Genomic DNA, 15,894 nt, shown 5'->3' with positions numbered 1-15,894 from the left:
TTATATATTTTTTCAAAAGTCTTAATAACCTTACTGAGTGCATTTCATAACATTTTGATTAGAAAGCACTGCTGCCTACAAGAACTCAGAAAACCAATTATTTCACATCAAAAACTTAAGAAAAGGAAATGGATAAAAATACTGTCTGCTAAACACATTCTGTGTTTGAAGAAATAAAGAAACACATTTTGCATCTCTTTACAGGGAAAATTTTTAAACTCCAAGAAGACAAAAAGATGTGCCATGTGAAAGTCAAGGTGTGAAAGTCAAGGGCCAGCGGCTGAGAGTGGCCAGGTATCGGGTTGCACTGAGCGACCCTGCCCAGGAACGCGGCGTCCGTCCCAGAGGGCAGCAGAGCTGAGGTGGAGAAGCCCTGCTCTAGACGCACGGCTCCTCATCCTTTCCTTCTCCCCGAGTCTCCCCACACAGTTGTTTTGCCTTAATAGTCCCCTCCCTGTTTCTGTCGAAATTATACGTTTCCTTTAATTCTCAATTCACATGCTTCTTTTGCATGAAATGTCAATGTGATTGGTACAATTTGATCAACATAAAATCGCATTTGGGGGTTCAATGCTCTTTGCTAGACCCTCTTCCAAATATGTAATTGTAACCTGTACTATGTGATACACGTAAAACAATACACCTAACATGCATGGCAATTATGAAGCATAACACTGACCTCGCCCGGAATCCATCATCTTGACGTCCACACAGAACCCTGACATCTTGTGTATACCCTACGCTGCCCAGGTTCCGTCCCTGGGCCCCTCAGCCTAGTCACTATTCTTCCGACTGGGACACATTTCCCCCCCGCTTCAGGGCACATTTATGCACCTGTGTCTTTCCTCCCTTTTCTCGCTTCTGAGTCGGAAACACACCCTTGATAAGGTTTCTACTCTTTCTCTTCTTTACTTGGCCCCCCCCCTCGTTTTTCTCTAAGAACCACCCTTTTTCTTCTGGCGATATAACCTTGTTTCCTTTCCCTTTTATTCCCTTTTGTAAACAAACAAACAGGAAGTCCATATCTGCTCTCCTAACAGACATGCAGGTGGCTCTTTCTTTGCTGTGACCAGCACGGCCGGTGTGAAAACATTCTCCTGGCACACAAGGGCTACATGTGGGTTAGACAATCAATGGATCTAGATATGAAAGTTTTCAATCATAGCAAATGGAAATGTTCAATTTTACTAGGTTTTTGCCCCATGGCCTGATAAGTTTATACTTGTATGCACCACGTGTAATGGTTCTTTCTGATTTACACCCCACTGACATGCGCTGCAACATTCTGGGTATTATTATAAACTGTAGACACCGGGATTTTCCTTTTATTTATTTAAGAACTTTGCTTTGTAACTGGAAAGTTTAGTCTATTTACACTTACTGAGGTTACTGCTATATTTGGAATTTTTAAATTCTTACATTCTGATTTTTTTAATTTGTTCTGTTTTACACAATTATTTTTCTTTTCTTGCTTTCAAAAACTGTAGGTTTTTTCTGTTGCCATTTAAAATTTATTTTTGTTTTCTTCTACTGTTTTCCCCACTATTGCTTTGGAAGTTATACTCCCCTTAAAATTTATGTTTTATTGGTTATCCTTAAATATTTACTATCCCCACTTAACTATAATATAAGATTTATTTCTTTACTGTTAAACAACATAAGAGCTTTAGAATAACTTACTTCTATTCTCTCCTTCCCTGGTTTACATGTTATTATTGTTCAATAAGCTTCTTTTTAATTGTACAGAGTATACATTATTTTATACATATAATATTTATGAATTTCTTTGATCAAAATTCTTCCTTTCATCTAAGATTCTTCCTCTAGGACTTTTTTCTTTCATCCTGTACTACATGTCTCAGAAAGCCTTTTACACGTGTTAAATGGATGATCAATTTTCTCACTTTTTATTTATTTATTTCTATTGTATCCTAACCCTTGAATGATAGTTTTGCTGGGTAATTCTAGGATGACAGTTATTTTCTCTTAGCATTTAAAAACACTGCATTGTCTTCTGGATTTCCTTGTTGTTTGGGTAAAATGTCTTCTTATCTAGCTGTAGGTGAAGTGTCTTTTCCATCTGTCTGTTCTGAAAATCTTCTTTCTCCATCTCTGTCTTCCTTACCTTGATGAGGCAGCGCAGCCATTCCCAGGGCCCCCGGGAGTGAGAACCTACTCAGGTAACAGCAAGGATGTACTTACTCTTATTCATGGATCTGACTTTGTTCATTTTACAGTGCATGTGATGTCTCCTTTTGAATCGCATGGTACTGTCTTAATTTAGAACAAGGGGCAGTGTTGCTATTCCTCATTTGCTTGATTCTGTTACTTTACTTTTTCCACTCTTCCCTCGCTGGGACAACCTATAATTCTTCAGCTGGAGCTATCTCCCAGGGCTTCTATAAATATCCTGAACTTCACATCATTTTATCTTTTCATGCTTTTCTGAAAATGTTTACCGAGATTTTCTTCCACATGACAGATTCTGCTTTTACTGTAATAAAAGGTTCTCATTTCCTGCTCCATAGAGAGCTTTCCTGAGTATTCTGGGACGTCTCCAATATCGTTTTTCTGGTTCACTTGATAAACTATTTTCAGTCACAAGCTTTTCTCTTAAGTCTCCATCCAACTAACACCCTTTCTCTCTGATTCTTTAGGATTCTTCTAAGGGTATCATTCTGTTTTTGCTGTTCCAGGTAAACTTGGGCAAGTTAGCAAATTTTCTGTGCCTTGGTTCCCTTGCAAAATGGAAGCAATCACACTTTCTACTTTAGAAGCTTGTTGTGTGAAATAAATGAGTTATATACACAAAGAAAATTCATCTAGCATCTGGGACACGCTAAATGCTGAATTACGTTTGGCTCCTAATATTATTCGTCCTTTACTGTTTTCTTCTTTACGTAACTTGGAATGGACCTGATGATAACCAGCAGAGAGGGTTTCTTAATTACCTCCTGATGTCCCTACCTTTCTCTTGCATGCTGCTCAAATAACCTGTCATGGAGCTTGGCGAGCAGGCTGGTGATCCCCAGTCTGCGGTCCAATCCCTTTGTTCGGCACACTTGCCTGACAGGGGTGGACCCTCCCCGAAGACCGCAGTCTGGCTGTCTGGGGCATGAAATCAGTGCCCAACGACCATTTCCACTGTGGGTGACAACAGGGCCACTTCTGGGGCTGCTCTGATGTGGAGTCGGCAGGCTGCGGAGGAGGGAACTTGGGCAACATTTCATTTCAAATGAAGAAGAGAGCGATAAGTTCAGTTTGGTAATAACTACTGGATAGTTTTGTTGTGTTTAAATTGTACGGAAATTAGTACAATGGTAGTACGCCAGGTTTCGTAACGGTATGGTTGTAACTTTGCAAAAAAATTTTTAAGAATGCACAAAATGAAGGTAGAAATTCATTATTAGCCTTGATAATTTAGGCAATGAAACTATCAAGTTATTCATTCCAACCAACTGGATTTTTCAAAAACTTAAAGAAATCGATTTTCTACACGGATCAACTCATGGCTAAAGTTGAAAATTCCACATTATTTTACCTTGTTGGTGGCCACTTAGATTTAATGATAAATAACCTAGATGAAGATGATTCATTGATAGAAAGAACATTCCCACACAGACTAAGTCAGAAGCAAACCAACAGTCCATAGGTCAGTATCCGTATTAGGCAGACCATGTCCAGCCCCTTGCCCACAGGTGCAGTCTATGTGAGGCCAAACTGGCATCGCTTCACTTGCCAGCACGTCCGTGTGGCAGCCATGGTCAGTCACTGGTCACACCCACCGCCATTCTCCAGCATCCCGTGACGCGGTGTGGCCATGGGACTGGTACAAGCTGTGGAAGGATGCTATTTCCTCTGGCAGCCCCAGCATGTAACACCCCCGTAAGCAAACCCACCGCGTTCTCCCAGCTGCTGTCTGGAGGCTGACGCCGGGGCAGCTGTGGAGCTCACATGCTGGTGATGGCTGAGCCTCCACGACCCTGGGTCTCTGCCTGAGTGACGGGACGGCTCCCTGCCCCACCACACAAGCAAGAAATAAAATTATACTGTTACGCCACTGAAAGTTCTGGTTTCATCTGTTTCATTTATCAAGAAATCTACATTATATGCATTTTAATGTTCACGATCCCTCCGTATGCTTTGTTAAAACTGACACCATGAAGTAACATTGCAAATGTGGTGACACCAGTGCATCTTCTATCATCAAAGGGCACACAGGGATCTAATTATACTACATACCCACGTAGACAATGCACAGCCATCGCATGATGCCAGGTCGTCGAGGTTTAGGGAAAGCCAGGGCTCTCAAACCTCAGGTCACCAGGGTACCGCCATGAAGCCAACTAACCCAGTGACACGAACCTCATTCCAAGAGGCATGGAAGGAAGCCAGGGTCACAAAAACAAGCAGACAAACGAGAAACCTCTATCGACATTTTGAAAGGCAAACTCCTTGGAGAGAAAGCCCCCCACTTTGGGTAAGACACGGTATGGCAAGAATGTGTGACAGAGACTTACTAGTTTCAGAATTTCAGAGCTCCACAAGTATGCTGGTTTTAGGTGGCGTAAGGGCCTTGGCTGCCCCATCCTACCCGGCCCTCCCCTCAGCTTCCAAAAGCACCGGACACACTGATGGACAAAATACTCCTGCCGACCGTAGCACTTCTAGGCCTCTCAGAAAACATCTGTTTGGTATCCGACTTTTCCTGTCCTGAGAAATCAAAGTCCAAATGCGGACGGCACCTGAGAAATAGATTACGTAGCAGGACAGGGTGGGAGGTGACACACGGCTAGTGTTCTCTGGGCAGGCGCTGACTGTAGCAGCACACCAGCGACCAAGCTCTCCACACCATCCACACAAAACATGTCCACTGTCAAGCAGCACGTCACGAAGACATTCAACTTAAAGCAGGTTTATGCAAAGAATGAGTGGGCTTGGACAGAGAATTTGACCATTTTGTGTTTGATAACTAAGGATTCTCCAGATACAGAATTAATGGGATAAACAGAGAGGGACACAGAAGAGGAGATTTACTACAGCAGAGAGCTCAGGGCCCATGGAGGCTGAGCAGACCCAGGAGAGCGGGCGTACCATCCATGCAAGTCCGAAGGCCTCAGACCCTGGAGGCTGCTGGTTACAGATGAAGAAGGAGGTGCGTCTCGGTTCGGGAGAGACGGCTCCCCTGCCCACTGCCTTCTCCTGTGTGGGCCTCAGTGGACTGGCGGACGCCCACTCAGGGGGCGGGGGGCTTCTGTACTGTCTGCTGATTCAAATGCTCACCTCGTCCAGAAATACTCTCACAGACGCACGCAGAAACACCGAGCCACTCTCTGGGCATCCTTCAGCCCCGTCAAGCTGACACACAAACTCAAGTATCACAATGAGGCAATGGATGTACTGCTTGGATGTCTCAGATGAAGGTTATATTGTGGTTTCCCTCTCCTGGTTTCTAGACAGAAGCCATTACAGCCCTGGTCACCACCTTACTTTAGGCACTGACCTTTGTGACTGTAAACAGAGCCAACACAATGCATTCTGTTTGTTAACAGAATTGCAGCGAGGTGGTAAACTCAGACATGCCTCTAGGGCAGAGTTCTCCAAACTTTTTTCAACGTTTTTTACCAAGGGCCATATGCGGTAAAATACCCAGACAGCCGGGCCACTCATTTGAGGTGAAGTACGTATTGCCTCACCTGGTTTATTTAAGTAAACTAAATATACTTTTGGAATTTGCTGCGGGCCAATTTACAGTGGATCACGGGCCGCAGTTGGCCCGCGGGCTGCAGTTTCGACACCCCTGGTCTAGGTGGTTCACTGTCATAGTTCTATTCAATTTCATAGGTAACCTTTCTGCTTAGACATGATCAGTTTGAAATCCTAGTACTATGACAGATACTTGTCTGATTAGAAAGAATCTTTGTGACAAGTTTGTGTTTACATTGATAGTGCCTTTGAAACTCGATGCTGTAGCCAAGGAAACGATATGATAATGAGGCTCAAAATGAATCTTAACATTTTGCTCGAGTTAAATTTTCCAGCGCACACTCAGGCAATGCATGCTTTTCAAAAACCATGTCACAGGGACACTTTCTACTTAGAATTACTCTGCACATGTTTCCCTTTTCCACTCCATGAAAACAAAAAAAAAAAACAAACAGACCAAAAAACCACTTTACAAAGGGCATTTTTATTAGATGTGTGTGTGTGTGTGTGTGCACGTGTGTGCACACACTTATTTTAATATAACTATTGTGTAATTTACTTAATGGGCTTCAGATTGATTTCTCGAAAGGTATCAGGATTCTGAGCAAAATGATTGGAAGGAGGAAGAGGGAATGAAGGGTTGCTGGCAGCCGGAGACACTGTTTATCTCCTTTGAGGTAGACGGAATTCAAATTGCCTTCATTAGCTGAGCAATATGCTGTGGAAAATGAGCTGAGAACTTATCAAGAGGCTCTTTCATTTGCATTTTTGCTAAATTATCAGGCAGCTCTGTGTTGTAGGTGCTAAGAGCAGCGAATAGGAGAGAAAGAAAACAATTCAGGTGAGCAAGCCTGGGGGCATAGGAAGACTTCACTAAAGAAAAAGTTCATCAAAGAAGGTATCAGAACTGTGCCTTGTGTATCTGGGATACGGAAAGGCCATCTCACCAGGTTAGGATCTGGGATGCACAAACACATTAATTCTCCCCACGTTCCCCAGCACCACAAGCAAAGCTAGAGGCTGTTCTTCTGATAATGATCGGTACTCCCCATGGCACCCCCCAGGTGCCCTGCTTGCCAGTTGAAAGTCTGAATTTCAATTAAGCAGTAAATCTTTATGGTGCTACGCCTGGAACAGTCAGTTAACTTCTCCCTAATCCCCTACAAAACCGGAACACTGTTATTTTGCAGAATCATTTCCTTTAAGCTCACTCAAAAAGAAACATATTCTTATTTGACCAGTACAGAAATATTTTCCTCCAAATGAAGCACTAAATATTAAATCCTCGTTTTGTTTAGGTTATTAATAATAAGCCCACGGACAGAAGTACAGAAATTATTAGACTTCTCCAGTGTAAGATGTCTTAGCATACAATGGCAGTCAGTCCAGGGGCTTCCCTGTAGCGTCAGCGCGGGGCTTTATGTCAGAATTCTTCTCCACACAGACATTCCTAGGGAAACTTATAGTCCTACCAAACACGTACGCATCCCTCACACTGATCACACTCAAATCAGTGCAAACATTCTCATCCCTATGTTATTTCAGATTTGTTCTGAAGACTTCTTGTTTATTTCCAAAAAGTATTGATTGATGTGTAGCAAAACCAGCTAAGAGAGGATATATCTACAGCATTTCTGCAGCTTTCTTGAGGATTTCAATATTTTAAGAGGAAATATAGGCCATTTCATAGGCACGTCTCCTCCATGTAGGATTTAAAGCATCATTTTAAATGCATGCGGCCATAAAGTCAAATGAACACAACTCCAAAGCTACAGATTTCAAGAAGCCTTAACAATTAGCTCCACTATAAGAATGAAATATAATTTTCTCAGTCTGGGATTTTGGAAGCGAGTCTTCTCCTTGGAAGCAAATTGGTGGCACCCATGTCAGCACAGGCCCACCACTGTGTAAGTTCTGCTTTACACGGTTATTTAGAATGCACACGGCCCTCCCAGTGTCAGAATAATTCCAACCATTAAGGACCTCAGAACTACTCCACTGAAATGCATGAGGATGCTGATACAAATAAAACAAACACATTTCACGTTACATGATTTACGCCTGTCGTGCTGTGGGTATTTCCTGATTAGCTGCCCAGGTGGAGTGGGTTCCACAGTCCTGAACCGGAAGCACTGGGGCCCGCAGCTCCAGCCCCGCAACGCGAGGCCCCACAGCACCAGCGCACGGAGGTCCTGGCCCCGCGCTCGGCGCAGGGACCGCACACAGGGCTGTGGGACCCCGGAGCACCTGCTTTTCATTCTGCGGTGGTGACATCCCCCCCCCCCCACCCCCACGCACCTGCAAGCTGTCTCCAAACCAGCTTTTAAAAATGAAACACCATTTAATATTGTAGCCAGTACACCTATTGATGACAATTCAAAGCATCATTTTGTTTAACGTTAGATATTTTCTTTGCTTTCGGAAAACATGAATAACTAGTTATTTATTGTGTTTTCTTCCTTTGAAATTTGATGTTATTTTTAAGTTTAACTCAACCTACTTCATTCTACCTGGTGTTTGAAGGCTGCGTGTTCTAAAAATGCATGGCTATTACACCAGCCAGCTCACTAAGCCTTCTAACGAACCACCGAAGCTGACTGACGGCTTAACTCATCACGGAGAATGATCGGTGCTATTCGCTGGTTACCGGTCATTAAGACAGTGCATGCTTTTATTTTCAATGACATTCTACTCTGGTGAGAAAGGAAAATATCTACGTCTTGATTATATCTACAGGGTTCTCGGAGCTGGCTGCTTTGGAGCCTTGTAATTGCAGGATCCTAAAATTCTACGAATATTTTTGTACGTGTAAAACTGAAGTCTGGAGTGTTGTGTAGGAAGAAACACACGCTTCTTAACTCAATAAGTATTCTTTTAGGCATCGAGTTTCTTATTTTTACATGTCGTTAGCTTATCAGAATAATTATAAGTATTAGAAAACTGACGTGTTGAAACAGATGGGCAAGAAACTGGTTTTTGATAAAAATAAATAAAGATATAATACAAAACAGTACATTATGGGGTTGAATGAGATTGAGAGGCCAAAGGAATGGATAAGGGGAAAGAGGGACGGGGGCAACATTGTACAGCAGACGGAATAACAGAAAAGACACGTCGGAGCCACACCGCAAACACCTATCAGGGCTAACTGTCAAGTGCAAACACTAGAATCAAGTGGAGAAAAACAGTGATATTTGTTCAACGCATGTCCCACACCTTAAATACTGCGGGGTCGTTTAAGCGACGCTGTGTAGGAAACAAAACCCACCTTAGAGTATTCACAGACCGCCGTGCGGAGAGCTCTACTCTCTAATCCAAAGACCACAGGAAAAACCATCTGTGCCTAATGACCCATACGAATTCTTGTTCTAAAATGTCATTCAAAGCCTCGTGGACTGTTTTACAACTTTAAAAACAAATGCAGAATCAGACCCTGCGGTCTGTAAATCCGGCAGTCACTGGGCTCCCAGCAGTAAGGAGGAGCGCCGGCCGCGCGGGAGGACGGCCCACTCACCGTCGTGGTTCGGGTTCCCCAGCGTCCAGGGCTCGTCCGAGTCGAAGTGCGTGTCGCCCCCGATGCCCGGGCCCGGGAAGTAGGCGTGCGCCAGGAAGCCTCCCTCTCCATCGAAGGGCGAGCTGTCTCCATGGAAACCAGACGCGAAAATGATGGTGATGTCCACGTCCCGCTTGCCGCTCTCCAGCTCACTGTAGGGGACCTCCTCGAAGGTCAGGGGGGTCACGTTCTGCCACACGTCGAAGGCTCGGCGGATAGCTTTCCGGGTCTCAGGGTCTCCGACTTTGGGAGTCACGTTCTTTATGCTGGAATTGAGAGAAAAGAAGGACCGCATGGCCTGGTTACACAGAGTCTGACTTACTACTATTTGCAGCTGTTCAGGTGAGTGAATCGTTAGAAAAACGGCCGTGTTAAAAAGAAGGGAACTTCACGCCTTGTTTCTAGAGCTGGACGTGGCTGCACGGTGTCATTTACTTCTGAGCGGTGTGACACGCCCCTGCCGGGCTGTCGGTGAGAAGCCTCCGCAGAAGGGGGCCGGAGGGTCAGTCCACGCACCAGGCCCTGGGCCCCAGAACAGCCCCGGAAAAGCCCCTTTCCTGGTGGTCAGGCCGGGCAGCCCTTCCAGCAGAAACACAACATTCAATTTCTTTCTGGTTGTAACAGTGATTTCCAAATAGTGTCTTTATGTATCTATGAATAGCAGTTCAACAGATACAAAGTTATTTCTTAGTTCTCAGCACACACTTAATTTGTTCCGGATAAAATAAGCAAAGCTTTTTCATGCAGATGTGCCAATTTCATAAATTTTATAAATTTAAAGAACTAACTTAACTTGGACATTATTAGTCTGTGCTGACAACAAATGGATAAAATTTATAAATATTTTTCTCTATGCAGCATTAATCAGGTATTTCACTTTTCTCAGTTCGTTTCGTGTGTTTTTCTAAATTGCACATACCTGAAACAAACACATACGTGTATTTTGTGCTGTGGAGTGTGAGCTCACAGCATTTTTGTGGAAAGCCATGAGCACGTCCCTAAGAGGTATCAATAAATTTCAGAGTGCTTCAACCAAGAATCTTACATCCATGAATCCGTATATGTGCACGAAAGAAACATCATCATCCACAAAGGAGGGCATGCTATCCCGGTGAGTATTTACTGCAGTGCCACCGTGAAGGAGAAGTGGGGGCCAGACAATGCCCAGTGACGAAGCAACAGCCAAACTACGGCGTCTCAAGGGGATGTCGGATCCCATATGGAACTCGACATCCCTTTTGCCTTTTCAAGGCCCCTGGCAGAATGGAGAAAGATTTAAGATATGTTCTCCAGTGGAAAAAATAACCTGCAGATTGTGTTTTTAACCAACTGTAACTATGTCAAGATAATCACGAACATTCGGCAGGAATCACAGTAAAGGGTGGCTTTGGACGTAACTATGAGCCTGGCAAGCATTTCGCAGCAACTTACTTAACGGCTTGGGTAAACCGGTAAGATGGGTATTCATACTATTTCACAAAGAAAGAAGTTGAGATTTAGAGAAAATTAGAGTGATGCAGCTGGTTTTTCAACCCAGACGTTCTGACTCAAGAATCATTGTCTTAAATTCTGAGCTGGACCACGCATCCACAGGTTTTCACTATATGCTACCGCGTATTCCAGAACATATTTACACTGACTGCCTGATGGTGAATATCATTCATTGTGTAGAAAGAAAACGAGGAAGCAAACCATGTGGAAACGCAGTGGGAGAGGAGGCCACAAGTGAAGGCCCCGATGTGGAGACACGCTGGTAAATTCAAGGCATGACGTGTGGTCTGGGCAGGAAGCGAGGACCAGAATCGGTGGAGCAGACAGGGGCAGGGCACTGGAGGAGGCCGGCCCCTGGGCCACGGGAAGCAGTCTGCCTTCTGCTCCATGGGACAGGCGGAGAAGTGAACACACAGAGAAGTGACCTGCGAGGTACCATGAAGTACGTGACAGGGCCATTGTGTGGAAAAGGCCCCGATTGGGTCCATCGCTGAAGCAGGCAGACCCGCGGGGAACGCCTGCACAGCTCAGGTAAGAGGTGGGTGTTGAGGGCCAAAGGGGGACCGGGGGAGACGCTGAGAAATGGTGAAATTTGGGGTCTGTAGTGAGGGTACAGCTGCCAAGACGTACTGACGGTGGGACGTGGGCTGGAAGACACCATGTGTTTTGATCTGAGCCCAAGGACGGACAGAGAGAAAGAATGCAGGTCTGCTCAGGGTGAGTGCGGTGCAGCGTTTTGCTGTTGTTTCTACTTTACTGTTTGTTTTCACTTGACCTTCCACTCAGCGTGATGCTCTGAACTCTCTTTGAGAAGCGTGAGCTCCCGCCTGGAGGCAGCACAGCCCCCATCCGGTGCGTTAGCCTCCAGTGCTCCTGTTTGATGGCTGAAAAGACACACCGAGTGACGGTGTAACTCAGAGTATTGTCTAAAGGAATTTTCCTAGTAGTTTTTTTTTCCCCACCCTATGGGATCTCAGAAACCCTCGTTAGTCGGCAAGTATCCTTCTAACAGATGACTTGAAAGGATGTAGCACGAAGTGGGTGCTGCAGGTGCAAGAGATGCTGCAGGTGCAAGAGTCAGTGACTCTCGTAGAACTTCCGTATTTCAGGGATAAGAGGAAGGATGAGGAACAACAACAGAGACACCTGCAGGTGGCCTGAGTGAGGGGTGGGGTGAGGGGAGTAAATGCCAAGGGGATCTCAGTGACAAAAGGAGCCACACACGCCTGGCACCGAGTCTGCAGCCCGAGGGGCAGTGAGCAGCACGTGGGAACGGGGCAGTTCGAGAAGGGCTGGCTGGGCGCAGTGGTGCCGTCAGGGCGGTGGGCTGCCCACGGCACTGGCAGTGACGGCCGCACCCCTGAAAGACCACGGGCGCTGTGAGCTGGGGGTGTCCTGGCGTCACTCCTCTCCACAAATCCACTGTTTCCGGTGGAAAATGACTAAGGGCACAGAGTGTAGCAAAGAGACATCTCAGAAGTTCAAGCAACAGAAGACAGAGGCAAGCACTGGCGGGCCCATCCCAGAACCACGGAGAACGAGTGTCCACGCGTGTTCTGAGGGCACCGCCAATGGCAGTCGGGGTCACACGTGATGCATATGGAGAAATCACTGTGTTTTCCCAGAAAGGACCCTCGTGCAGCAGAGAAAATAAATGACATCGTATTAGCGTGATTTACATGAACATAATAGTTCTGAGAAGGACAGCTTATATTATATAATATGTATATATAATGTAATAGAGAGGAATAAATATGGACTTAAAGACATGGCGCCATGTTTTTCAAGGCTATGGACTCATTAGCTCCCCAAATGTTTTAACCGTGATGTTTCCATAAATATGAGACACACGTGTGCACTTCAGAATTAGAGCCCCGTACAGAGCATATAAAAGGTATTATATATGTGGGATTGAGGTTTGCAAACAAGTTGCTTACTAGTAGGGACAGGAGATGGCTGCACATGTATGAGATTGATAAGAGTGAAGTGAAAGTAAACATGTTTTTGTGTGAAACTGAGCATAACAAAACTGAGTGATAAACACATTTACCAAGCAACTTCTGATGATCACCTAAGAGGTAAACAACTCCTGGCAAACAACTGCTGGTTATCACCTAAGAAGTAAACAAGTCCAAGGAAAAGAGGATAAAAGCAGAACTCCAGAACCCTGCTGTGAGGGGTCCGACTGGGCGCTCGGCTAAGACCCTCTGCGAGGGGCAAACCACCACACTCAGGGACTCCCCGAAGTTCTTCCCTGCAAGACCAGCTCGCATCAGACCTACCGTGGGCCCAGTTGCATCTCCCGGACCAGGGACCCTCTCCATCCTGACTGACTCTGGGACTCGGTTCGTTGTTAAATTCTGTTCTGTTCTGTATAACCTTCTGTGCTGACCAGAGCACTGGCCTCTGGAGGGACATTGGCTCCCAAATAAAGCTGTGCTACTCACTCTATCTGAACCTGTGTGCTGGGACTTTGTTCCCCACTTGTGTCATGAGTACCACGCAGGGACATAGGGCCCTGTCGAGAGGTTAATGTCCCCTTGACTTTCAGGAAGAGACTGAAATGTGGCGAGTGCCTTTTCAGGCGCTGGCGACAAGCCTTGAGCTGGGCGCCCGCAAACACCGGCTTGGAAACCTTCATGCCACTGAGAGGCGCACGCTGACTAATAACTGAAACTAGGGCATCAAGAAGCCCGTCGCATCCACAGGAAGCAAGGCGGTGACACTTAACAACTCTAACACAGGACACACAACATTATTCATATGCATTTGCAAAAAAAAAAAAAAATGCCATGAAACAAATACTATGAGGGTTATGTTTGAAAAGCTTGATAGAGCTAATTTACTTGTGTTCACATTTTGTTTGTACAGTTGATGCGAGTTCACCTTTTTTTCTCAGGTACGAGAAATGGTCACAGACTAGAGACTGTTTCCCAGGAGCCAGCTTTCCAGGTCAGGCGGGATGAGTCTGTATGACTCTGGGTCTTATTTCAATGGTGTCTGTTCCCTCTGGACACAAAACGTGAGTTCTTTTTGAAGTGAACAGGGTCCCCAGGTTCAGTGAGCTCCCTGGGTTTAGTGAGAAATGACAGACGTGTGTGGGCAGGACAGACGACTCCTCAGTGACTTCTCAGTCCCTTCTCTGCGTGACTTTCAAGTACAATGACAACTTCCGTGTGTCCCTGGCAGTCACAGAACAATCACGTAGAAGCAGCTTAGCTAGCGGACGAATTTACTGGGAAAACCAATATTAACTAACATAATGCAACGAAACATAATATTATCACGCTGATTTATTATGAAAACTCATGAACATAGTGCAACGTTAAAAATAGGTGCATCTGGCAATTCACAGATGGATCCCATTGGTCACTTAGTACATAAAATACTATGCTGGGGTTTAGATTTTACAGAGAAAAGGAACTTAGGCTAAGTCTGTTTTATATAATACTAGTATATTTGGGAAATAAAAATGTAATTGATAAAAAAGATGTGACTCATTTAGTGCCTAAAATTGTTTTAAATAAAGTGTAACCAAAGTCTACTAAGAATTCACCGGTTTACTCAACAACTCTTTCCTGAGGGCGTAATGCGTAGCAGGCTGTCCCCCAGGCTCTGGGGGCAGGAAAAGGAGACAATGACGCAGGTCCAAGCTCCAAGTGCACCACACCTGGAAGGAACCCACGGCACACCGCTCTGCGTCTGCATCCGTACCCACTCTCCCACCCAACACTCCACTCCTGCCCAGCTCATCTGTGCATCGCCAGCTGTCACATAAGCTGTCGCATTAATTGAAGGAACACCTAATTATCCAAGAGGCAAAACTGATCCTAAAATAAAAAAGTAGTAGCAAATGCTGACACCATATTTACTATATGCAAGGCAACTTCTTAACTCCTTGTATATCTATTAACTTAAAACTGTAATACCCTCAGCTCTCACTCCCACCTTTCTATAATCCTGTTAGAATTCACTCAACAACTTCTGCAATGTGTCTGGTAAGTTAAAAGCACTAAACATGACAGCTGGCTTTTACCAAGCTGTGCTTCGAGCACTGTGCTGAGCTTTGTTTTTTTCCATCATCTGACAATTTTCTCCCAAGCTTTAAGTAGGAGGTATTATTACAATACTCACTCTGCACATAGGGAAACCGAGACATAGAAGACTACGTCACTTGCCCCTGGTTTTACACGTGACAGGTAGCAGAGCCAGGACTCAAACTCAGATCTTTCTTACTCCACATCCAGGCTCTGAACCACATGGTTCAGATGACGGCCACTTGTGGGGACAGGCACCTGGTCACCTGAAGATTCAAAGTTGGCCGAGACAATGTAAATATAGGTTCACAGCATACATGGCGTTATGATTGGTTCTGAGCAGAATGGCTTTTTTTTTTAAATTAGTTTCAGGTGTATAAAACAATGTGCTAGTTAGACATTCACACCCCTCACAAAGTGATGACCCTTCTCCCCCAACTACTACCCCTCTGACATCACATGCAGCTGTTACAGTTCCACTGACTCTATTCCCTATGCTGTACTCCATATCCCGTGACTATATATATTTTAAATTATAGTTGACCCTCGTGCCTTGCTGGTGAGATTGCAGATTGGTGCAGCCAGTATGGAAAAGGTATGGAGGTTCCTCAAAAAACTGGAAATGGAACTACCTTATGACCCAGCAATTCCACTCCTAAGTATCTATCCGGAGAAATCCAAAATACTAATAAAAAAAATGTATGCACCCCTATGTTTATTGCAGAATTATTCACAATAGCCAAGACATAGAACAACTGAAATGCCCATCGGTAGATGACTGGATTAAGAATTATGGTACATTTATACAATGGAGTATTACTAGGTCATAAAAAAGAATGAAATCTTACCATTGCAACGATATGGATGGACCTAGAGAACATTATGCTAAGTGAAATAAGTCAGACGGAGAAAGACAAATACCATATGATCTCACTTATATGCAGAATCTAAAGAACAGAATAAATGAGCAAACTAAACAGAAATAGTCTCAGAGATACAGAGCATAATGGCTTTTAACAGTTTTCTCCCTTCTCCTGAATTCTATGTCCAGTGAAAATACCTTTAAGGTGATGGAGGAAAAGACTGTATTAGGAAGGAAGGAAGGAA

At 44.7% G+C, this 15,894-nt stretch overlaps 1 protein-coding gene across 1 annotated transcript in view; it reads right to left on the bottom strand.

The window, feature by feature from the left end:
- The window catches only part of MMP16 (matrix metallopeptidase 16), a 162,402-nt gene that overhangs the window by 56,866 nt on the left and 89,642 nt on the right, over positions 1-15,894 (bottom strand). Inside the window, 1 exon segment of the mRNA XM_033126614.1 lies at positions 9,221-9,525. Within this exon segment, the coding sequence (XP_032982505.1) occupies positions 9,221-9,525 (305 nt within the window).

Source organism: Rhinolophus ferrumequinum, chromosome 14 (assembly GCF_004115265.2).
Source record: "Rhinolophus ferrumequinum isolate MPI-CBG mRhiFer1 chromosome 14, mRhiFer1_v1.p, whole genome shotgun sequence".
NCBI lineage: Eukaryota > Metazoa > Chordata > Mammalia > Chiroptera > Rhinolophidae > Rhinolophus > Rhinolophus ferrumequinum.
Note: the sequence above shows the minus strand (reverse complement) of the source record. Positions and strands in the feature narration are given on the sequence as shown.